The sequence below is a fragment of the Schistocerca piceifrons genome, chromosome 1 (genome assembly GCF_021461385.2).
Source record: "Schistocerca piceifrons isolate TAMUIC-IGC-003096 chromosome 1, iqSchPice1.1, whole genome shotgun sequence".
In the NCBI taxonomy this organism is placed as follows: domain Eukaryota; kingdom Metazoa; phylum Arthropoda; class Insecta; order Orthoptera; family Acrididae; genus Schistocerca; species Schistocerca piceifrons.
Genome location: NC_060138.1, coordinates 1,108,353,357 through 1,108,380,260, shown reverse-complemented (window position 1 = coordinate 1,108,380,260; position 26,904 = coordinate 1,108,353,357). Strand labels below are relative to the sequence as shown.

Here is a 26,904-nt window from a genome sequence, read left to right as displayed (position 1 = left end):
ATAATATTAATATAAGAGAGGGAAACTTTCCACATGTGAAAAATATATCTAAAAACAAAGATGATGTAACTTACCAAACGAAAGCATTGGTATGTTGATAGAGACACTAACAAACACAAACGCACACACAAAATTCAAGCTTTCGCAACCCACAGAGAGGGAAAGACGAAAGGATATGGGTTTGAAGGGAGAGGGTAAGGAGTCATTCCAATCCCGGGAGCAGAAAGACTTACCTTAAGGGGAAAAAGGGCCAGGTATACACTCGCACACACACACATATCCATCCGTACATATACAGACACAAGCAGACATATGTAAAGGCAAATAATAATAATAATAATAATAATAATAATAAAATTTTCAGTTATTTATTTATTTGATAGTAAATCATTAATTAAGTAAACTTACTTTCTAAACACATATGTAGAAGTGATTGTGTCAGAATGAAAATTCATTCAAGAAAACTAACACATTACAAGACTAAACTGCTGACCAGTACCTGCCTTCAAGAGGCAAAAAATGTAATAGCTTTGAAAACCAGGTTACTATTGTCACTTCTGTAATTGTTTTTAGCAGTGCTACATATTTTGCTTCCACATTATAGTCATTCATTTTGAGGTGATCAGCAATATGTAACTGTTTGCCAGAGGAAATTATTCAGCTTAAGTCACTTAAGGCATACCATCCTTTTTCTTTCATAAGCAGTTTGAGATATCAAAATGATGTTTTCAGCAAATGATAATAACCTAAGGGGCAGGTACTTTTGTTGGTTCAAATGGCTCTGAGCACTATGGGACTCAACTTCTGAGGTCATTAGTCCCCTAGAACTTAGAACTAGTTAAACCTAACTAACCTAAGGACATCACAAACATCCATGCCTGAGGCAGGATTCGAACCTGTGACCGTAGCGGTCTTGCGGTTCCAGACTGCAGCGCCTTTAACCGCACGGCCACTTCGGCCGGCGGTACTTTTGTTGTGTGATAAAGAATGTTAACTCTTGTATTCATTGAGATATTGAAGCATGTATGATTTTTTTAAATAGAAAGACATACTTTTTTTTTTTTTAATGACATCCTTGAATATACGCTTGTTAATTTTAACCTTGAAACTCTTCACAAAAGAATCCAAGAAATATTCCAAAACTGAAAGGCAAAGAAACTCACACCAGGTCAAGTCATTGTATCAAGCCTTTGAGCTATTTACTTATCTGCACTGCAAAACTAGTAGAACCTGTGTTGACTTTAGGCAGGTCATTTCATCTTCAACTTTCCTTGCACACAGACAGTAAACCAATAAGGAGAAGTTAGATATGTTGTTTTTATATGACAAATGTCAAAGAAATGCTGGAAAAACTGGATGGCAGAAGGAGGATGTGCATCCTGATCATCGCTGTCCATCATCTCTGCACAAACAAAAATCAAAGTGCACTCAGTGGAAAATTATGTACATGTTAACTACCTAAACATTTTACATGAATATCATTTATCTGATTGTGAGGAAGAGGTGGAACAACTGTTACACTACAGATCCCCCACTCACAATGATCAATGATGTCATGTAAAATAACTTACTTAACTAATTATAATCCCTCTATAACCTTCAACTTTTGATGAATTATTATCATTACCAAAATTAATGTCTCATGACACTGAATTCAATTTCATTTCTCTACACAACATAATGTGTACCATCATACATGTTAAGACAGTCATTTTTAATTAATAATCACCTGGTTTACCAAGGGTAAGTATCATAGTTTCCTTTTCCATTTTTGAATAATTATATATCATACTAAGTTTGATTTACAAACAAAAGTATCACATCCCTTTAATAGGAGGGTTGAATGAAAAGTAATGCCTCCACTTTCATTAATTGGGTTTGGATGGGAAAATTTTAATAAATCAAATGCAGAAATAATCCTTAGAATATGATCTATAATTAGCAATATTCACTTTTCCACATAATCACCAGCCAATTTGATACATTTTTGCCAACGATAAACCAGTTTTCTGAAGCCGTCACGGAAATAGTCAACACTGTTTCCGCAACCACAGTCTCATAGTTCTCTAAGTTTCTTCATCAGAAGTATAATGATGTCCCTGCAGATTGTCTTTCAATATCAAGACAGACTGAAGTCAGATAGTGCTAAATCTGGACTGTATGGAGGATGCTGTACAATGGTGAAATTGGTGAAATTCAGACTGTGAAGTTGTGCTGTGGTCGCACGTGAAGTGTGTGGTTTGGCATTGTCATGCTGCAGGAAAATATTTCCCCTTTCCTTTTGGACCTTTGTTAGCCATCGTTTCAGAGTTTGCAGCATTGTCATGTAAAGCGCTGAATTTATTGTCGTTCCACGATCAAGGAAATCAACATCGATAACACCATCTGCATCCCAGATCACTGTAGTCATGATTTTTCCAGCTGAGGGAATTATGTTGGACTTGTTTAAGATCTTCTCACCTTCTACCAGCCCCTACAGAGGAAACGCTTTTCACCACCTATCAACCCATTCAACCATGCCTATCTGACTTTATCCAAAACCAATGCTGAACATTACCTTTCTCAATTTATTCCTCCATTTAACCATGATCCATCCTGAATGCTCCCAAAAAATATCCTCTGTTTGATTTTCAGAATTTCCTAATCTCAAACTTAACTAACCATTATTCCCCAAACACTTCAATGTTGGAACAAATCTCACATCCACAGAAAGAACCACAATCTACCACCGGAAACCTGATCTAGACCTTAAAATCCTATCTGCCAACAAATGTTCCAACACTATGGTTATTAACTGCAGGATTATCTGGAGGAGGGACTCCACCAGCTGTCAGACATGTCCATTTACAAACTGTGCCACAGGAGCCCCATTTTAGAAATCTAGCAAGATCTCCAGTCCATCCGCAAATCAACAGGTCTGTCACAGGACTTCTCCCATGAGTCAGTTTCCTTCATCAACCCCACCACTCCCTTCTCCCTTCTACTTGCCTCCTAAAGTACATAAATCCAACAGTCCAGGAGACCCATTGTGTCTGGTTGCTGCACCCCACAAAGAGACTCTTTGTCCTTGTGGACCAACACCTGCAGCCTCTTGCCCATAATGTATCCTCCAATATAAAAGAAACTAACTGCTTCATCTACCAATTATTCAGAGATCATGTTCCTTTACCACCTGACACCCTGCTTGTCACTGTTGATGTCAGCTTCTTCTACACTAGCATCCTCAATGCCCACGGCCTTACCGGTGGGCACACACATGATGCCACCATTCTATGCCAACTCATTCTTGGACTATCTAGAGCAATTCTTCCCCATCAGCCAGACTCCCAAATCCCCCTCATGGTTCAGATTCATTGAAGACATCTTCATGGACTGGACCAATGGTGAGGATACCCTATCCAATTTCCCCCATAACCTCAACATCTTCTTCCCCATTTGTTCACATGATCCTTCTCAGCCCGGTATGGCACCTTCCTCAGTGCTGATCTGCATCTTGAGAATGGCTCCATCAGTGCCTCTCTTTGCATCAAGCCTACCAACTACAAGCAGTACCTCCACTTCTACAGCAGCCACCCACTCCACACCAAGAAGTACCTACCATAGAGCCTATCCACCCATGGTTGTCACATCTGCAGTGATGAGTAGTCTCTCTCCAAATACATCAAGGCTCTCATTAGCCTCCCCCCCAGAAACAGATTGTCTGTGTCATGTTTCCCCAGTCATCTATCACCACCCACACATTCACTGCACAGCCACAAAGAAGCATCCCTTATGGCTCAGTACCACCTACCACTGATGCAAGTAAATCACTTTCTATACTAGAGTTTTGAATACCTTTGGTTGTGGTATGAAATGATGAATTGAGAAATATCCTCACCACCATCTGTAGCACAGTAGTATTCTGTCATCCAACCTAAACTCTGTCCAAACAGGTCTTTGAAGACCTAATGGCACTGACAGACCATCTTGTCATCCGCAGCCTACAGGCATCACTAGATCAAGATATGGAAGAGTGTGAGGTCAGCACACCACTCTTGCAGCTGTTGTCAGTTTTCGTGACCAGAGCTGCTATTTCTCAATCAGGTAACACCTCCATTTGCCTCACAAGGGATGAGTGGACCTTGCTTGCCAACAGTGCTCAGCAGACCACACGTTCACCCATCCAAGTACAGTGCTTAACTTTGGTGGTAGGAACCAGTGTACCACTGTGGCAAAGCCATTGGCTTCTGTCATCCACCCAACCTACACATCTTCTGTTCCATCAAATGCAGAGTCACCTTATAATTCTCACCCTCCAACCAAGAAGAAGAGTTGCATTGGTAAGGGAAATTATTTGAGAATGTAGATATGTGAACTCAATTGTCCACTGCCAGGTAACAGGCACACAATTACTAGTTCACAACTCAGTAAATATAGTTATTATGGCCCGTTAAATTTTATTCACACTTGGGCATCAGATTTTTAATGAAATAATAGCTGCAGGCTCAGAAAAAAAATTGTTACAATTAGTAGCTATCTGGATGAGATGCATAAAATGGTTGATAATTGTCCATCAGCAAGCCATTAGTCTGTAGAGCATTACAAGTACTTACAGAAACTGGTAGCTTTGCTTGGTCAATTGTGAAAATGGTAATTATTACTTTTAAAATAACACACGTAACCATTTCCGATTAATGTAATTATTATTAACTAAGCAGTGACCAAGGCAGAAGAGAGTAAAAATAGCTGCAAAAGGAGAAGAAAGGAATGTCTCACATCAAGTGATGAACAACTTACAAATATTCAGAGATAAAATTTTATTTATATCACAGTTACTGATGTAAAAAAGGTCATTTACTTACGGATTCCTAATACCATTCATAATAAAAAAAACACTCATGTTCAGAAAAAAACAGTACATTTTGAATGATAAGAGACAGGATGTTCATATTCACAAGATGTGTACATTAGTATGTTGTGCAGAAATGATTAGAATTTCAGTCACCTTGGTTCAGCATATGCCCTGTTGCCAATAGGCACATGAACCACCATGGGCCCTGATGATTTGTTCCATGCATGATGGCACTGGCTAGTATAAGGTGTGAATGGTTTTCTGTGGTGTAGTCATTCATGCTCCATTCACCTTGATCCAAGGCTCATCTGTGATGGTTGGCATTGGGTCACAGCACTGCACCTGTCATTTCACCATATCTCACACATTTTTGATTGGTGACAAGTCTGTGATCTGGCAGGCCAGAGCAAAAGGCTGACATCCTGTGACACCAAGAAGGTGCATGTTCATGTAGCTACATGTGGTCATGCATTGTCTTGCTGCGAAATGGTGTCTGGGGTGTTGTGCATAAAGAGTGTGGGTACAAGTCGCAGGATGTCATTCATGTAGGTCACACTGTCCACAGTACCCTGGACATGCACCAACTGTGATTTGTGGTTGTGCCCAATAGCACCCCAAATTGTAATGTCATCAATTGGTGCTGTATGCCTTGTGCAAATGCAGTCACTGTGATAACATCCCCCTAGCTTCAGTGAAACAAAATGCAGCCATCATTTTCAAAGAAATAGAACCTGGATTCATACAAAAACACTATCTGTTGCCATTCCTGCCCACAGTGACATCATTTCATACACCAATGCCATCTAGCATGTTTCTGCACATTTGTTAAAGGTAGGCAGAGAAGTGGATAGTGTACACGTAACACATGCCATAATAAACAGTGATGGGCTGTCACCCCTGATAGCATACAACGTGGTTCACTGTTGTGCCAAAGTTAAGGAGGATGCAGATCTGTCATACAATGCCATTCGGATGAGCTGTCGCTCTTCTCTGGGGGAGGTCTGGGTAGTGCGACGTACCCATCTCATCGTGTTCTACAGCCTTCCTTGAACCACTCTACACACATCCATTGTACTGCCAAAAGACTTCATCCCACATGATCAGCATTTCCCCAGATGGATGCATCACATTCTCTCATGCCAAAAATGCACCCTCTTTCAAACTCACTGATGAGATAGTGCAGTTCACACATGCATCTGTGAAGCAGCCTGCACGTCTGCTCATGTCACATTGATCCTGTACCTTTAGTTTATTGTGACAACAAGAGCTGTAGGCACATTTTATAGTAGGTGGTGTTGCAGCACGATATTGATGTTGACCTTGAACCAACGGGTCGACATGGTTCAAATGCCAATCATTTCTGCAGAACGTACTAATGTACGTGTTCTGTTAATATGAACATCCTATCTCTAGTCATTCAAGGTGTATATAGGTTGATGCATTATTTCAACCTGTGAAAGCAGTCATGCAATTTACCAACTTATCTGTGACTAATATGTTGCCTTCTATATGAGCATAACCATTAACAAGCTATCTGTCTGCTGCCAGAATGTGGCCAGGAGACAACTGGACTTCCCACTTGTCAAATAAGCTGCCCAACACAATGTACTGGAACAGTTTGTCAAGGTTGCTTCACCCCCTGTGCCATCTCGATTCTTCCCCCTAAAACCAGCTTTTCTGAACTGCACATGTGGGAACACTTCCTACAACAAACCGTTTGTTCCTGCAGTTCCCTCAGCCTCAACCTTTACTAGTCTTTTTCCTCCACCTGGACATCCCCTTCCATGCTCTCACTCCGTCCCTACACATGCCTTCTAAAATGTTATAACATCTGCATAGTCCTTTCCCCTTCTCTACTTGTCTCCTCTCACCTCGCCCCCCCCTTACACACACACACACACACACACACACACACACACACATTACCCCTCTAGCACAGCAACTCAATGCTTCAACTAGCAACCCATTTTTCCCCTGCCATGTCTCTACACACTCCCACATGCTGCACATGCATCTTCCCCCCACCCCTAACCTACTATCCTTCCCTCTTCCCAATCCACACCACTTCCACACCCTCACCAACCGCTGCAGCAGACATCATTACTCCCTTCAGTGTGTGTGTGTGTGTGTGTGTGTGTGTGTGTGTGTGTGTGTGTGTGTGTGTGTGTGTCTGTGTGTGTCAGTGAGTGAGAGAGAGAGAGAGTTATGGATGTTTGAATGTGTCTGTGTTTTATTTCATTAATAGCTGATGAAGGACTTAGTCTGGTAGCTTATAATAGTTACTGGTCTGTTTCCCATTTGTCTGTCTCCCACTCAGTGCCTCCTCTATGTGATGAGTAGAAATATATTCTTTTTATATTATTGATAATTGTTAATATTATTTATTTAAAACAGACTACAAAAGATTTACAATGATTAGCTTATCAGAGATACACTCAGTGCAACATAGTACCAACCACATTTAGTTTTAGCAGTCCTTAGATTCCATTGCACTTGCATAACAACGATATGAAAATTCACAATATAGGAGTATGACAATTCACTTTGTCTTTTTCTTTCCTCCAAAGAAAAATATAAAACTGAGTATTGAATTACACATGGATTTAATCTTCTGCACTTCAGTTTTTTCAAGCAGCATCTCAAGTTGGACCCTCTCCCATGACTTGGTTAGCAAATTAGCTCACCGGTTGGACTTATTAAAGTGCTCTAATACAAGGTCCCCATCCAAAAATGTTTCCCTGACGTAGAAGTGACAGACTTCTTTATCCTTCGATTTTGAATGATATGTTGGGTTTTTAAGACAGCTTAATTGTAGTTGCATTGTTAACATAGAGCATATGAAGACTGACTTGTTTCTAAATTCCAATCAGTTGATACAACAACATTTTTGGCCAGATGAACTCTTTTGCTGTTTGACTTGCTGATACTATTTCTGCTTCCATAGAGCATGTTGTCACTGTCGCCTGATACAGCTTTATGGCTAAGAGTTGCAATGACGTCTGTCGTTAAATGTCTTCTGTCCTTATCAAAAGCATAATTGGCATGAACAAACCTTTAAACCTTCTTTTTTCTTGTAAGTAATTCCATAATCCATCGTATTCTTCAAGGGGTCAGCCTTGTTGCTATGGATTTGGCAATGTTAGTGTCAGAGGGTGGCCAGATGCCCTTCCTGTCACCACCTCATAACCTCCGCCCCGGGATGGAATTAGTGTACCCCAGCTGTTGAAATAATGTGAACATTTTTAAAATGTCTGCAAGTTGTGTAACTGAAGTGGGACATGGGGACCAGCCCAGTATTCACCTAGTGGGACTAAAAACCACCTAATAACCACATCAGGCTGGCCGGCACACCAGCTCTCGTCATTAAACCACCGGGCGGATTTGATCCAGGACCGCCGCGCCTACTCGAGTCTAGGAAGCAGCACATTAATGCCCTCAGCTAACCTGGCAGGTCCAAGCTTTCATCATTAAATCTATGAAATATTTGTCCCAAAAATGTGGTGCTGTTTGAGACCATACAGACAAAATTCAGTAAACATACACATCCAGTATCTTCTTCAATATCTTCAGGTTGTTCCATGATTACATCTTCTTCAAGTGTATCATTTAGAAAAGCTCTTTTGATATCAAACTGCTTTAACATAATGTTCTCTGGTGCAGCCACTGCCAACAGGGTTCAAATAGTATTATAAATTGCAACACAGCGAATATTTCTTCAGATTCAGTTCCCTGCTTCTGTATGAGTCCTTTGGCCGTAAGTCTACCCTTGAAGTGAACTTTCCCATTTGCTGCAGTTTCCTTGTGTAAGATTCATCAATTCTGCAAACTCTGTGCACCACTTGGATGCTCAGCTAATACCCAAGTGTTATTCTCTTTCAGGGGCTTCACTTCTTATGAATGTCCTCCAGCCACTGATTTTCATTGCTAGACCACAAAATATCTGTATCCGAGTTGGATCCTTGTCCCTGATGAGTTCCAGCCATGTACATACAATTTCCACCAGTCAACCATTCTGGTTTCTTCTTTTTGGGTTTCCTTTTTCATTCCTTACTTAAATCTTGACTACCTCCAGAATTTGGTGTCATATAAGTATCTTCTTCCTCTTCACTTATCCTTTTGTACCCTTGTCATGGCTGACATTTTCTTCTCCCTTTTCCCTTCAGAAGTCTGATTAGATTTACTCTGTCAAACAGTTTCACCATGAGCAGATTCAAATTCAGTAATGCTGGTGTGCAGATTGCATTCAACTTCAGCCTTAATTTTACATTGTGATTTAGTACAACTTTCCTCTGATACAGAATCCAGACTCCATACCCAACCAGTAGTCAATGCACAGTCTTGTCATCAAACATTGAACACAAATTCTTGTTCACATGCTCATAACATGCTGTTCCAAAGATTCTTTGGTGACTCGGGTTGATCACGGTTTTCAATAGAGGATTTCCCAATGTGATTCAATAGGTATATAAGAGTATTGCATGCTTCTACCCACAGTTCTCTTGGCAATTTTCTAGGGTTCAAACTATAATGAGCGCACTGCACAACAGTGCATTTTTCTCCTTCTGCAATACATTTTTGCTGTGGTGTGTAGGATGAAGTAATGCAGTGCTCTATGCCTCTGTTTGCTAACTATTCCAATACTTTCTTGTTATCCATCTTGTTTCCTCTTTCACACATAAATTGTTTGATACCATTACTGTCATAGCCTCATTTAAGAACTGTTGCAGAATGGTCTTGTCTTCACTCTTCTGCTTCAGAAAGAAAATGTTTCAAAACTTGCTGAAATCATCTTTAAATCATACACAGTAGCGAGCTTTAATGAGAGACTCTGTAGACATAGATCCACTTATGTAGGCATGGATTTGTATACCAGTAACCATTAGTTGAGTCATTCAATAGCTGAAAGGTGACCAATGAATTTTTCCCAGTGCATATCCATTGCATAATTCTTCTTTGCACCTATTCACATGATATTTATCTGCTTAAAATGCTTTTCATGTTGTTGAGAACTAATTCTCTCATGGTAAACTTGTATCATGACTGACAATGTCACCAAATTCACTTGAACTGGTTGTGCTTGTTTAACGACACATATGTCTAGAAGACAAAGATCACTGCTGACTTTACTAGTTATCATTATTTCCCCAGTCACTTTGTCTTCAGTTTTGACAGTTTTGTTATCAAGTCGCATGGAAATATTTTCTTGTGCAGCCACTTTTTTGGAGAACAAGTGAGCACTTGCTTCAGGAACATAAAGCACATCTTTCAATTTGATATTTTTTCTGGCATTTGAATTTCACAGTTCCCTGTCCATGAGTCAACATGCTTTCACAGATTTTCCCAAATTAAACCTTATCAGGAACAATGAATTTTGTACATCATACAAAATATTGTTTATTCTCAGTGATATGATATGTGACACCACTGCCACAGTGCCAAATGCTGACTTCTACACAGTTATTGGCTGAGTTATTAAAAACATATGACAAAAATGCGACATTCTTTTCAGACTAATTGATGTGAATGGTATTAACAGTCTTTTCATTGGACACTCTGTTGCCCAATGGCCTACATGCCCACATTTATGACTAGGAAATTTTCGTTTTGAATTTTCAAGATTTGCAAGATGTGGACACATAGGATGTTGCTGGATGAACAAATGGACCAAAAAATCAATGTTTCAAGAACTCATGGAGGAGACAAGGTTGTCCAGTAGTGGCTTCCAGTGATTACTGCAGTTCTTTGGTCATATAGTTCAACAATGGAGGATAACATGGAGAAGATGATAATGCAAGGCAATGTCGAAGGGAAAAGGTTGCAGGGGAGACCACTGAGATGATGGATAGACCATAAAAAGGAGAGGACACACAAACATGAGACCAGCTGCTATAAGATACAGAATATCAAGAAAAATTGAGTCACACTGGTAAGAGGATTGTGTGACAGGTCACCAACTTTCTGCTATGAATTAGCTAAATTTTCTTCTTAGAGACACTGCGTGCAACAATCATAGTTCATTCAAATGTATTTTGGTTACATAATCCAGTTGTGCCCAATTTTTCAATCAAGTGGTTCACACTTTGATTTTTGGTTTGAATAATGACACATTGGTCTTTAAACTTGTCATATTCTTCATCTAGTCTGTGTAAAATTCAACCATTTCAAATTAATTTTAGTGTGGATAAAATTCAAAAATTTAGAATTCTTTTGGACAAAACATTTTTCTCATGCTTCTACAATTCATTGTTCAAATCCATGAAAAGCTTCTGCAAGATCAGAATGTGTGTGCTGATGCCCCTCTGTCATCATTTTGAATTTATTCATCATGTTTGATCATTGTGCATTGCTGCATTCAAATTGTGCATGTAACTTACCTAAAATTTCTCTTTTACGGGTGCACGTCAACATGAGCTCAGCAACAGATTTTCCTAGTGCACTTTCTGATAAAATTGCCACTTTTGACTTGCTTTTCAAACCATTGCTGATGTGCCACTGTTACTTCTGTGATTGCACCTTCCACCAATTCAGAACACTTGTACATACCATTAAGAATGTCTTGAAGTGCACACACTTGTAACAGCATCCACACATGCCATTTCCATTTTGCCCAGTCTTCAAGTGTTTGAGTTTATCCACCTGTACTTTGTAGTCACCAACACTGGTTGGCATTTTCATCAAACTCAAAAACAATGGACAATTAAATGTTATTTTACAAAAATTTATTCATGAGCAAAGGTAAATACTTTGCAGCTGTTCACATGAGGCTTGAGCCCATAACCTGCTATGATTATTTATTTGAAACAGAGTACAATAGATCTACAAAGATTATTTCCTGAGAGACACACTCATGACAACACAATACCACAGTTTAACACATACAGTAGTGACACTCACTGCTGTAAAAGTTGTTACCTTTAGAGATGGAGCAACTCCAGCACCTGTAGCAGTGAGACTTAGTTAACAAGATAGTTATTATATTTTTTCATTCCAAGCGTTAGTAAATGATCAAGAAACATGAATGGTCACGAAATAAATGTAAAAACAGCCAAATCTCACTGATTTAGTGACATAAGCAACAACTTATACACTATGTGATCAAAAGTACCTGGACATCCCCAAAAACATTTGTTTTTCATACTAGGTGCATTGCGCTGCCACCTACTGCCACGTACTCCATATCAGGGACTTCAGTAGTCATTAGACACTGTGAGAGAACACAGTGGGGCACTCCGCGGAACTCAAGGATTTAGAACATGGCCAGGTGATTGGGTGTCACTTGTCTCCTATATCTGTGGGTGAGATTCCCACACTCCCAAACATTCACTCTTTCCGATGTGATAGTGAAGTGGAAACATGAAGGGACATGTACAGCACAAAAGCCTATAGGCTGACCTTGTCTGTTGACTGACAAACATCTATCTCAACCACCACACAGGAATTGATGAAATAAAACAGCAAATGATGAAATAAAACACACAGACATTCATACATCCATAACTCTCTCTCTCTCTCTCTCTCTCTCTCCCTCCCCCCCCTCTCTCTCTCCCCCCCCTCTCTCTCTCTCTCTCTCTCTCTCTCTCTCTCTCTCACACACACACACACACACACCACCACCACCACCACCACCACCACCACTCTCTTCTCCAGGCATTAAGAGTGACAGCAACCATCTCTGAAGGAAGTAGTGATGTCTGCTGCGGCGGTTGGTGAGGGTGTGGAAGTGGTGTGGATTGGGAAGAGGGAAGGATAGTAGGTTAGGAGTGAGGGGAAGATGCATGTGCAGGATGTGGGAGTGTGTAGAGACATGGCAGGGGAAAAATGGGTTGCTAGTTGAAGCATTGAGTTGCTGTGCTAGAGGGGTAATGTGTGTGTGTGTGTGTGTGTGTGTGTGTGTGTGTGTGTAAGGGGGGGGCGAGGTGAGAGGAGACAAGTAGAGAAGGGGAAAGGACTATGCAGATGTTCTAGCATGTTAGAAGGCATGTGTAGGGATGGAGTGAGAGCATGGAAGGGGATGTCCAGGTGGAGGACAAGAACTAGTAATGATTGAGGCTGAGGGAACTGCAGGAACAAAGGGTTTGTTGTAGGAAGTGTTCCCACATGTGCAGTTCAGAAAAGCTGGTTTTAGGGGGAAGAATCCGGATGGCACAGGGTGTGAAGCAACCTTGACAAACTGTTCCAGTACATTGTGTTGGGCAGCTTATTTGACAAGTGGGAAGTCCAGTTGTCTCCTGGCCACATTCTGGCAGCAGACAGATAGCTTGTTAATGGTTATGCTCATATAGAAGGCAACATATTAGTCACAGATAAGTTGGTAAATTGCATGACTGCTTTCACAGGTTGAAATAATGCATCAACCTAAATACACCTTGAATGACTAGAGATAGGATGTTCATATTAACAGAACACGTACATTAGTACGTTTTGCAGAAATGATTGGCATTTGAACTGTGTCGACCCATTGATTCAAGGTCAACATCAATATTGTGCTGCAACACCACCTACTGTAAAATGTGCCTACAGCTCTTGTTGTCACAATAAACTAAAGGTACAGGATCAATGTGACATGAGCAGACATGCAGGACGCTTCGCAGATGCATGTGTGAACTGTACTATCATATTAGTGAGTTTGAAAGAGGGTGAATTATTGGCATGAGAGAATGTGATGCATCCATCTGGGGAAATGCTGATCATGTGGGATGAAGTCTTTTGGCAGTACAATGGATGCGTGCAGAGTGGTTCAAGGAAGGCTGTACAACACGATGAGATGGGTACGTCGCACTACCCAGACCACCCCCAGAGAAGACCGACACCTCATCCGAATGGCATTGTATGACAGATCTGCATCCTCCTTAACTTTGGCACAACGGTGTACCACGTTGTATGCTATCAGGGGTGACAGTCCATCACTGTTTAGTATGGCATGTGTTACGTGTACACTATCCACTTCTCTGCCTACCTTTGACAAATGTGCAGAAACATGCTAGATGGCATTGGTGTATGGAATGATGTCCCTGTGGACAAGAATGGCAACAGATAGTGTTTTTGTATGAATCCAGGTTCTATTTCTTTGAAAATGATGGCTGCATTTTGTTTCACTGCAGCTAGGGGGATGTTATCACAGTGACTGCATTTGCACAAGGCATACAGCACCAACTGAAGACCTTACAATTTGGGGTGCTATTGGATACAACCTCAAATCACAGTTGGTGGATGTCCAGGGAACTGTGGACAGTGTGACCTACATGAATGGCATCCTGTGACCTGCAGCCACTATCTTTATGCGCAACACCCCAGACACCATTTCTCAGGAAGACAATGCACCACCACATGTAGCTATATGAACACGCACGTTCTTGGTTTCACAGGATGTCAGCCTTTTCCTCTGGTCCACCAGATCACAGACTTGTCACCAATCAAAAATATGTGAGATATGGTGAAATGACAGGTGCAGTGCTGTGACTCAATGCCAAACATCACACATGAACTTTGGAACTAGGTAAATGCAGCATGGATGGCTACACTACAGAAAACCATTCACACATTATACTAGCCAGTGCCATCATGCATGGAACAAATCATCAGGGCCCATGGTGGTTCATGTGCCTATTAGGCAACAGGACATATACTGAACCAAGATGGCTGAAATTCTAATCATTTCTGCACAACATACTAATGTACACATCTTGTGAATATGAACATCCTGTCTCTCATCATTCAAAATGTACTGTTTTTTTCTGAACATGAGTGTTTTTTTTAATTATCAATGGTATTAGGAATCTGTAAGTAAATGACCTTTTATACATCAGTAACTGTGATAAAAATAAACAAAATGTTATCTCTGAATATTTGTAAGTTGTTCATCACTTGATGTGAAACATTCTTTTCTTCTTCTGTTGCAGCTAGTTTTACTCTCTTCTGCCTTGTGCATTGCTTATGTAAGCATTGTTAATGCTTAGTTAATAATAATTACATTAATTGGAAATGTTTATGTGTGTTATTTTAAAAGTAATAATTACCATTTTCACAGTTGACCAAGCAAAGCTACCAGTTTCTGTAAGTACTTGTAATACTTTCCAGACTAATCACTTGCTGATGGACAATTATCAACCATTTTATGAATCTCATCCATATAGCTACTAATGGTAACAATTTTTTTTCTGAGCCTGCAGCTATTAGTTCATTAAAAATCTAATGCCCAAGTGTGAATAAAATTTACTGGGCCATAATAGTTATATTTACAGAGTTGTGAATTATTAATTGTGTGCTTGTTATTCTGGCACTGGACAATTGAGTCCACATATCTATGTTCTCAAATAATTTCCCTTACCAATGTAACTCTTCTTCTTGGTTGTGGGGTGAGAATTATAAGGTGACTCTAACTTTGATGGAAAAAGAGATGTGTAGGTTGGGTGGGTGACAGAAGCCAATGGCCTTGTCACAGTAGTTCACCGGTTCCTGCCACCAAAGTTAAGCACTTTACTTGGATGGGTGAATTTGTGGTCTGCTGAGCACTGTTGGCAAGTGAGGTCCACTCATCCCTTGTGAGCCAAATGAAGGAGTTACTTGATTGAGAAGTAGCAGCTGTGGTCACGAAAACTGACATCAGCTGCAAGAGTGGTGTGCTGACCTCACACACTTCCGTATCTGGATGCCTGTAGGCTGAGGATGACAAGGTGGCTGTCAGTGCCATTAGGTCTGCCAAGACCTGTTTGGACAGAGTTTAGGTTGGATGACAGAATACTACTGTGCTACGGATGGTGGTGAGGATATATCTCAATTCGTCATTTCATAGCACAACCAAAGGTATTCAAAACTCTAGCATAGAAAGTGATGTAGTTGCATCAGTGCTAGGTGGTACTGAGCCACAAGGGGTGTCAAGGGGTGTTTCTTTGTGGCTGTGCAGTGAACGTGTGGGTGGTGATAGATGACTGGGGAAACATGACACAGACAATCTGTTTCTGGAGGGGAGGCTTATGAGAACCTTGATGTATTTGGAGAGAGACTACTCATCACTGTAGATGTGACAACCATGGGTGAACAGGCTGTAGGGTAGCTGCTTGTTGGTGTGGAATGGGTGGCTGCTGTAGAAGTGGAGGTATTGCCTGTAGTTGGTAGGTTTGATGCAAAGACAGGTACTGATGCAGCCACTCTCAAGATGCAGTGAGGAAGGTGCCATACTGGGCCGAGTTGGATCCGGTGAAGAAAATGGGGAAGAAGATGCTCAGGTTATGGGGGAAAGTGGATAGGGTACCCTCACCATTGGTCCAGTCCATGAAGATGTCCTCAATGAATCTGAACCATGAGAGGGATTTGGGAGTCTGGCAGATTGGGAAAAATTGCTCTAGATAGTCCATGAATGAGCTGATATTGGATGGTGCCATGTGTGTGCCCCCCAGTAAGGCCATGGGCATTGAGGATGCTAGTGTAGAAGAAGCTGACATCAACAGTGACAAGCAGGGTGCCAGGTGATAAAGGAACATGAACTCTGAATAATTGGTAGATGAAACAGTTAGTGTCTTTTATATTGGAGGGTACATTATGGGTAAGAGGCTGCAGGTGTTGGTCCACAAGGACAAAGAGCCTCTTTGTGGGGTGCAGCAATCAGTCACAATGGGTTGTCCTGGACTGTTGGGTTTATGTACTTGTGGAAGCAAGTAGAAGGGAGAAGGGAGTAATGGGGGTTGAGGAAGGAAACTGACTCATGGGAGAAGTTCTGTGACAGCCCGCATCTCGTGGCCGTGCGGTAGCGTTCTCGCTTCCCACGCCCGGGTTCCCGGGTTCGATTCCCGGCGGGGTCAGGGATTTTCTCTGCCTCGTGATGGCTGGGTGTTGTGTGCTGTCCTTAGGTTAGTTAGGTTTAAGTAGTTCTAAGTTCTAGGGGACTGATGACCACAGCAGTTGAGTCCCATAGTGCTCAGAGCCATCTCAGTTCTGTGACAAACCTGTTGATTTGTGGAAGGACTGGAGATCTTGCTAGATTTTTAAAATGGGCCTCCTGTGACAGGGCTTGTAAATGGACATGTCTGACAGCTGGTGGAGTCCCTCCTCCAGGTAATCCTGCAGTTAATAACCATAGTGTTGGAACATTTGTTGGCAGATAGGATTTTAAGGTCTAGATCAGGTTTCTGGTTGTAGATTGTGGTTCTTTCTGTGGATGTGAGCTTGGTTCCAACATTGAGGTGTTTGGGAAATGATGGTGAGTTAAGTTTGAGATTAAGAGATTCTGAATATCAAATAGAGGATATTTTGAGGGCATTGGGGATGGATCATGGTTAAAAGGAGGAATAAACTGAGGAAGGTAATGTTCAGCATTGGTTTTGATAAAGTCAGCTAGGCACAGTTGAATGGGTTGATAGGTGGCGAAAAGTGTTTCCTCTGTAGGGTCTGCTAGAAGGAGAGAAGATCTTAAACAAATCCAACATAATGGAATTTGAGAATATAGCAAATGGTAAGCCCTTTGAAATGGACTCATATATCTGTGGAATTGAGGCTGTTAGAGGACAGTTCATAACTCCATTGTGTTTCTGTTTGGCACCCAGTCTGTAGTGACACAGGAGAGAGTTTCCAAGGGTGTGAAAAATGTAGTAGGCCTGCATGGGAGGGTTTGGTGGCTATGAGGGGATGCAGGGGATAATTAAAGAAAGCTCATATATTCATGATTGATAGAGGTAGTCCAAGGCAGGATCATAGATTGGATTGCTTTTTGGGGTGGGATTGTGCATGCCACTGTATTTGCTGGAGGGCAAGGATTTCAGTATGGAGTCGGGATGCAGAAATTTTGGATTATGGAGCAGAAGGATTTTACAGATAGAGCACAGATAGTGCAAGGAGGTTTGGACCTGATTTATGTGGTTCTGCAGGCCTAGGCTGGTGAAGGCTATACTTCATTGTGGAAGGACAGGTTGCAACCAGTGATGGTCAGGAAGGGGTATCAAGGGACTGCTACTGTTGGTTTGGGGGGGGGGGGGGGGGTTGATGGGGCAGTCCCATGAGCTAGGCAACAATGCTGGAACCCTATGTGGCACTGGGTTCCAGCTAGGGATAGGAAAACTTTTCTATATCATTGTAGATAGATGGAGCAAGGATCCATAGTGGAGGATAAAAATGCTTGTAAACTTGTCATACAGACAGAAGAATTTTATAAAAAAAGTACAGATGAGGTGTGTTGAAAAAATGTGAAACCCCGTCACATGGTCCAGATTCACAGATGATAATTTCATGATCTGGATGGAGGATAAGGACATCTTATCCACACTCCTCCAGAAACCCAACCCCCTCTCCCCCATTTGCTTCATGTGGTCATCCATAGTCAATCAACAACCTTCCTCACTGTCAACCTATATTTCAAGGATGGCTACATTAGTATCCCTGTCTACATCAAATCTACCTACTCACAATACCTACACTTCAAGAGAAGCCACCCATTCCACTCCAAGAAGTTCCTTCTATACAGCCTAGCTCCCTGTGGTCATCACACTTGCAGTGACAAGCTCTCCCTCTCCAGATACACCAAGTGTCTCTCTATGGTCTTCACAGATTGAAATACTCCTCCCTCCCCTCCAGCAACAGATCTCCTGTGTCATGTTTCCTCAGTCACCTACCATCCCCCCACATAACCACTGTATGGCCACAAAGGAACACCTCCCTCTTGATCAGTACCATCTGCCAGGGTTTTAAGTATTATATCTCATCGCATCCTGAAACGAGAAATTTACTCCTCACTACCCTCTCCATTTTATTCCATTTTCACCCAACCTACACAATATCTTTGTCTGTTTGTGTTCCATCTCTGCTCCCTATCCCTTACCCCATGGATCATATCACTGCAATAGACATAAATGCAAGATTTGTCTCATACATTCTCCCACTACCACCAAATCCAGTCATGTAACAGGTGTCTCCTACCCCACCAAAGGCAGGGCCATCTGTGAAAGCAGTCATGTTGTCTAGCAACTTAGCTGCAGTCATTGGGATACACTGTATGTGGGCATGACTACTAATAAGGTGTTTCTCCACCTGAGGGGCCACTACCAAATGATGGCCAAGAGGCAGCTGGACCTCCCAGTTGCTGAGTATTCCACCCAACATGACAGGCATGACTTCAACAACCAATTCACAACCTGGGATGTAAGGAATCTTCCCATTAACACCAGCTATACTGAATTACGTAGGTGGAACTCTGCCAGCAACATATCCTTTGTTAAACATTTTCAATATGTTGCATCTTGCAGCTCTCAAATATTGGAGAAAAGAAATTTTCAAATGTCTAACAGAAAAGCTGCTATTTATTAACTGGCTGACTAGTTTCAGGCTTTGTCCATTTTCACAAGCCATGCACATCACATCATGCTGGATAATGAAGATCTGAGATACATTTAAGTGTAGTGACACAAGTAGAAATGTCCACACCAAACATAGCCGAAATACAAAATATGTGGCTTGGAAAATGGGCAATGTCTGAAACTAGTCAGCCAGTAAATAACAGCTTTGCTTTTAAACATTTAAAAATGTAAAAATGGTTTTTCTTCAATATCCTTTATTCTCATAATCCCCCTGGCCTCAGCCTTCACTAGTCCTTGTTTCCACCTTTCTATCCATTTCCTTGCTGCCATTCCATCCCTACATATGCCTTCTAACCTACCACTGTAACTGTATAATACTTTCCCCATCTTTACTTTTCTCCTCTTCCTTTGTCTTTTCTCCACCCACTCCATTTCCTCCAGCACAGCCTCCCAATGCTGCACCCTGCATCTTCCCCTACCCTTAAATTGCTACAGCTCCAACCACCCTCCTCCACCTCTCACCCATCACCTCATTTGAATCCCTACTACACACATCGGCAAAAATTGCTGCTTGTCTAAGATGCAGAGCTGGAAGTGTCATGAAAAGCGGTGAAGCTCACATAATACTATTACAAAAAGCTGGTTGAAATCTGAAATTGATATCAGTGAGATTTTTGGCAAAAATCTGAGTGTATATTGTAAGGATAGGTAAATGGGAAATGGAGGTGGTGTATTTGTCACAGTAGAAAAGAAACTCAAATCAATTGAGATAACAGTTGAAGCTGCATATGAGATAGTTTTGACAAGACTCAGTATCAGGGGTGGGCATTAAATGATAACTGAATCCTTATATTGCCCACCAGACTCATATCCTGGTGTAACCAAACTTCAGAGAAAACCTCACTTCACTTGTATGTAAGTTCCCCAATCATATTGTAATGATCAGTGTAGGCTTTCATCATCCAAACATTAATTGGGAAAGTTATAGTTTTGTTAGTGGTGGGCATGATAAGACAGCCTGTGAAACATTAGTAAATGTCTTGTCTGGAAACTACCTAGAACAGATAGTTATAAATCCCACTCATGATGACAATATCTTTGATCTGTTGGCAACAAATAGACCTGACCTCTTTCAGGATGTCCACATCGAAATTGGTATCAGTGACCATAATGTGGCTGTGGCAACAATGATTAACAAAGTACAAATGAAAACTAAAACAAGCAGAAAGATATATACATTTAGTAAACTAGTTCAAAAATTAGTAGTGTCATATTTTAATGAGGAACTTGAAACTTTCAGCACAGGGCAGGAGTATGTAGAGCAACTATGGTTCGAGTTTAGAAGAATAGTTGATAATGCACTGGGCAGACATGTACCCAGTACAACAGTTTGTAATAGGAGGGAAACTCCATGTTATACATTCACTGTAGAGAAACTTCTAAGGAAACAGAGATTACTACATAATACGTGTAAAACAAAGCATAGAGCTATAGATAGAGAGATGCTGAATGAAATACATTTGGCTGTCAAGAGATCAATGCATGATGCCTTTGATAACTACTGTTGCAGAATATTGTGAAATGATATTTCACAAAACCCAAGGAAATTCTGGTCATATGTACATGCTGTTAGTGGCACCAAAGTTAGTGTCCAGTCCCTAGCAAATGAGAGAGGGACTGAAATTCAGGGGAGAAAAGCAAAAGTTCAAATGCTTAACTCCATTTTCAAATGTTCCTTTACAAAGGAAAACCCAGCAGTATTAATGTCAGTGGTGTTGAGAAACAGTGGAAATCATTAAAATTTTAGAAAGCTCCAGGGCCTGATGGAATCTCTGTCAGATTCTATTCTGAATTTGTTGTTAGCCCTCTTCCTACTATAATCTATTGTAGATCCCTCACACAAAAAACTGTGAACATGTCTTGGAAAAAAGCATAGGTCACACCCATCTACAGGAAGAACCCCAGGTCAGGGGAGACTTATCGGACGGTAAGTTTAAAAGAATCACCTAGAACCCCAGGTGAGGAGAGACTTACTGGATGATAAGTCTCCCATGACCCTGGGGTTCTGGGTGAATTTTCTAAACTGTACCCCTTTTCCTAAACCTCTCCACTCCTTTTCCTTCACCCCTGCTCCTTCCCCTCAACTCTTCTGCCAGAAGAAGGAGCCACTGGCTCTGAAAGCTTGTAAAAGTTAAATCCTACCACCACTTGGTGAGTAGATTTTTTATCTGTCCATTTAAATTATCTTTTCTTATTGTTGTTATTCTGTTCCTGATTTTTCAGTGTTGATGTTAGTAAATAATTATCATCAGACAAAGGTTGCATTTGATACTGGGTGTAAATGCCACTAAAGTATAAATGTACTGGGAAGTGAGAGTAAGAATTCAGAAGAGGACCCTGCAAGGATTGAATTGTTTCAAGTTATTCTTATTGCTTACTTGTTATTAAGAAATACTGTTTTTACTAAAATGACTACAGAATATATTTTTTGATAAGTTACAATTATTTTCTTTCAGAGAGATCCTGTCATACATAGCAGCTGGTTCACTTGTGAAGATTATGTCAACCAGGTAAGAGTGAAAACAGTTATGTTAATTTTAATTACATTATTAGGGGAACTGTAGACCTTATGCTACTCTTTCTTACTCTTTTTGTCAAGTGGAACCCCTTTAATGCCTACTTTTATTTTTTAACTCCTAATTTATTCCCATAATACATTTTAATGCAACATCCTGTAAACAAATTATTTGCCACAAAAAAGACAATTGTTTCAAATAACGATTGTTTGCTTCAGAAAGTAATTTCAGAATTAATCCAAACTTTCTTAAAATAACTTTAATTAAAAATGACTTAATCAAATAAGACTTTTAAATTTAAGTTATGATGAGATGAATGGTACTGAATCTTATTTTCACAAATATACTTATTATTAAGCTTCATGCATGAGAGTTGAATTCTCAGTTGTTCAGCATCAAATACAGGGTGTACATAAAGTCCGGGAACACTTTCAGTTATTTGTTGCACAAGAACCAAACATCGTACAGATATTATACATATGTCATTTTGAAGAGAAACCCTGTAAGTTTTTTTCATGTATACCGCGACAGCGTAGTTTGGTAATTTGCCGATAGTCAGCACTAGTCACAAACATGGCGAGTTCAGGTGCAGAGCGAGCCTTCTGTGTGTTGGAGTTTGACAAAAAACAAGGGTGCTACAGCTGATAATGGATGTTTGGAACCAAGTACGATAAGAAGCTACCAACAAGGAAGGCCATTTACCACTGGCACAACAAATTCGTTACAATAGGTTGCTTGTGCCTGGCAAAGAGAAGCGGACATCCCAGTGTAATTGAAGTGAATGTGGAGCGTGTACGAGAGACATTCATATGGAGTCCAAAGAAATTGGTGCAGTGTGCATCCTGTGAACACAAAATGGCTCCAGTGACAGTGCGGGAAGTCCTGTGATAGAAGCTGTCTATGAAACCATTCAAATTGGAACCAGTACAGAAGCTCAATGATGAAGAAAAAGACAAGTGTTTCGAGTTTTGTTTGCAGTTGCAACAATTGAATGAGGATGGGGATGGCATTGTTGATCACTTAATTTTTAGGGATGAAGCCACTTTCCACACTAATGGGAAAATGAACAGGCATAATTGTCGAATCTTGGGTACAAAGCATCCACACGAATACATTGAAATTGAGCTTGATTCCCCAAAGATAAATGTTTTTTGTGCCTTGTCGTGTCAAAAACTGAGTGGGCCATTCTTTTTCACTGAGAGCACTGTCACTGGATATTCCTACTTGGACTTGCAATGGCTGATGCCTCAAATGCTATTGGACTGTATGTTCATCTTTCAGAAGGATGGGGCTCCATCCCATTTTCATTGTGAAGTTTGTGGGTACCTGAACACGGAGCTGCTGCATCGATGGATTGACCGTGCTACAGAAGGTGACAGCTGTTTCATGAAATGGCATCCCCGATCACCAGATCTCACTCCGTGTGACTTTTTTCTGTGGGGACACATTAAAGATCTGGTGTATGTATCGCCTTTACTGCGTGTTGTAGCAGAACTCTGGGAGAGAATATGGGAAGTGACTGCCACAGTCAACAATGCCATGCTGGGACGGTGTAGCAATTCTGTCTGATTTATTTCTTCGTTCGTTGTCCTCCATGTCAACATACTGCATTGCTACATTGGCTGAAACATGGAGTTCGTAATTTGGACACTGACTACTGTAAATAATATAGCCGACAGGTACGCATTTGTGTTTCACCATAGTTTACTTTCACTTTGCACAACCCCCCAATAACACACAGTTATATATGTATGGCCAGTGCACTATTGCTTATCTTTCCATAAGCCTCATTAATAGTTTGCAGGTGAACTTCCACATACTGTACAATAGTTTACTGTTGAACATCTACGAGCAGTAATAACATAACCACATAGTTCACAGTCCTTCAGATAAATTGAACAGTCACTGCCGTTACTTTAACACATGGCTTGTTGGTGTAACACTTATTTCACTGTTAAGTCGATGCATTGTTGTTGTTCTCGTCTGAAATCCAGTCATGGACTGACTGTCTCGTGACCAAAAATATATCCTCACATTAATAGATGCTGAAACTACTCACTGTTCAAAGTTTAATTTACAGAAATTACAATTAAAAGTTAACTTATTAAATTAACTGAATACAAAAAATATTGAGTCTTTTTAACAGTTTTTTCTACTACAAAAGTTTGGCCGAATTATTTGTTTAAATCATGAAATTAACAAATATCATTACGCAAACAATACCTTTGACAAAACTGTTAGTTATTTTGGAATTAATTATGGGCTGGCTTTGCTAACATGGTTTCGAATAGAACCAAACAAATACTTTAAGATCACTAGCACTTTGCCTTCCAGATGTTTACAATTATTACAGAATTTACATTTGTTCATATGTCAGCAATAGAATTTAACTTACGAAACAATTACCTATTTTTTCAAATAACTTCCGGGAATTCAGCCAGGTAACACCTTCAGCGACCGCCGATATTTCGGCGGGAGAACACCCCGCCATTTTCAAGGCAAACTGCAATGGACAGCCTGTCCGTTGCAGTTTGCCTTGAAAATGGCGGGGTGTTCTCCCGCCGAAATATCGGCGGTCCCTGAAAGTGTTACCTGGCTGAATTCCCGGAAGTTATTCGAAAGTTGTATACGCCAGGAGAAACTCAGGTCTCAAATTACCTATTTTGCCCTATAATGAAAGATATTAACCTGTGACAGTCAAAATAAATTAGAAAATCAATTACATACATAAAACTAAGGACAAAATTGGGTTTGGTGTTATATTCTTTAAAATTAAGAGCCAATCTTTCTCTTTTATGAAAATACAGTTTATACTCATGTATGTTAATGATAATTAAGTCCAAATGAAAAAAAATTAATTTTAAGGAGGCAAATGACAAAACAAGAGGGGAATCAAAATTATCCCAGCTTGCTTCGTCACAACGTATGCCAAGAATTCGATTACCATATTGACGTCTGCCAGGTTGCTCATGGTTCGCATATCAAATGTTCATAAAAAAAAACTTTCAGAGTTTCTCTTCAAAATACAATATGTATGGCATCTGTACAATGTTTAGTTCTTCTGCAATAAATAATTGAAAGTGTTCCCAGACTTTATGTACACCCTGTATATTGTAATTATTTTTTGTTGACATGTAAGCTCAGAACTGTATTTCACACAAATATATAGCTTCAAATAGCAGAAATACCATCACAACCTTTTGTAGGCTTACCATACATTCAGAATTAGCCTGGACAGTCCTGGTGTTTTAGTGCTGTTCAGGGTAATGTCCAGGGTGGCAGAAATGTCCAGGGTTTGAGAATTTTATGACTGGTTAGGAGTATCTTAAAATTTTAGGCCAATGCATTCAGCATAGCATTCTGTAATGTTCTCTTATGGCTGTGTCTCTGTCAGCTGACCTTGGACCAAGTACTTACATCGACGGTGAGGCACGGCTACCAGTTCCGCTACAAATTTTCACTTACTATTAGTCATTTGGCACACAACGGTGGCAATGTGTACATGGTGTTTTCATGTGTAAAGTAACTCATCTACACATCTTTGATCAATTTCTCTCTATTCGTTTTTTGGTTCATTGTTTAGCAGTGGGCAAAAGAGCGTGGTTTTATGTTAACCTGCAATAGGAATACATTTTTATTAGTCTATGCAATGACAGTAACAATGAAAATGTTCATTGCACACTGTGTACTGGAGAATTTTCTGTGGGAAGGCTGATATTAAAGAGAAGATGAAAACAAACATAGGAGTGCTATTATTGCTACTACTTCACCAAACATAAGATATATTTTTAAAGTCATAGATGGGAATTATCATCTGGAGTGTGTTGCTAAAGAGGCTGCATTTTCATATCCACACTATTAGACATTCACTTGGTTTTGAAACATCAGACTGCACATCTAAACTTGTGGAAAAGTTATATGACCCAAATTTTTCATCTGCTAGAACCAAAACCAAGACTGTTATTGTTAACATTATTTCACCATTTATATTTGACAATGTGTGATGTTCTTTGGAAAAAAATTAATTATCTCACAGTTACAGTGGGTATCTGAAAAGAAGTGAAGTCAGACTTGTTGTGAGTGTTCTAAGATTTTCAGTATGGAGGAGGGAATTCAAGTTAAACTTCTAAAGTTTGATGAAGTGCCAAGTGAAACAGTTCAAATTTTGATTCAGTAGCTTTTGGACCACATAAAAAAATACAAACTTGAAGGAAAGTTGGTTTGTTATACTGCTAATAACAGTCTAAGTAATTTTTGTGGTGTGAAGAGGAAGGGGGATGAAAATGTGTTGAGAAAAGTTTAAAGTGTAGATAGATTTATTTTAGAAAGTGGTTGTTCAGCCTACATTGTTCATGAACCATTTCTGAAAAGAGTCATATCTAATGAAAAAACAAGTCAATAAATAAAGTTTAATGTTTCAGTAAACTAGCAAGACTTTTGAGTACTTTTAAAAAAAAATGTCTTGGGTTGGACATTTAAAAAAATGGTAGTTTATCCTGGGTTGGACACACCAAAATATGCTAAGCCTAACTTTTGTTAAACTGCACCAGAATTCCACTCATGGTACTTAAGTTTTTCATCCAATGGTAGAGTAGGTGCCAGTTCAGTAATGTTGAAGTGGCCGAAGGTTGTGCATTGATAATAAATGGAGTTTTAAATCAACAATTCATTTTGATACTTAATCTGCTTTTCAGTTGAAAAATAGTAATTAAAAGCTTCATTGAGATTTTTTTGGAGCTGAATAATTTCTACAGATTTCCCTAATAATGGAAATTCCATGATTGAGCAACAACAATATGAATTAGAACAATTTTGCTACTCACCACATAAAACAGGCTTTGAATAGCAGACTGGCACGTTTAAAAGTAGATTGTAGGATATTATTAAGCTATCAGACTAAGACATTTGCCAGAATTTGACACAGACACACACACACACACACACACACACACACACACACACACAAATATACATGACCACTGCCACCCCAAGCATAGATGCTGGCAGTTGGGTCCATGTGCCCAAAGGTAATAATTGCTCTCTCTCTCTCTCTCTCTCTCTCTCTCTCTCTCTCTCTCTCTCTCTCTCTGTGTGTGTGTGTGTGTGTGTGTGTGTGTGTGTGTGTGTGTGTTTGTGTGTGTGTGTGTGTGTGTGTGTGTGTGTGTGTGTGACATCTATCCTACTTCATACTATCGACAGAAATCTCTCCTACTTC

The 26,904-nt window shown here is 40.2% G+C and overlaps 1 protein-coding gene across 1 annotated transcript in view; it reads left to right on the top strand.

Annotated features, from left to right (window-relative positions):
* LOC124776613 (serine/threonine-protein phosphatase 6 regulatory ankyrin repeat subunit B-like) overlaps positions 1–26,904 on the top strand; it is a 379,233-nt gene that overhangs the window by 82,519 nt on the left and 269,810 nt on the right. The window contains exon 5 of the mRNA XM_047251691.1: positions 21,630–21,683. Within this exon, the coding sequence (XP_047107647.1) occupies positions 21,630–21,683 (54 nt within the window). The remainder of the gene's footprint in view (positions 1–21,629; positions 21,684–26,904) is intronic.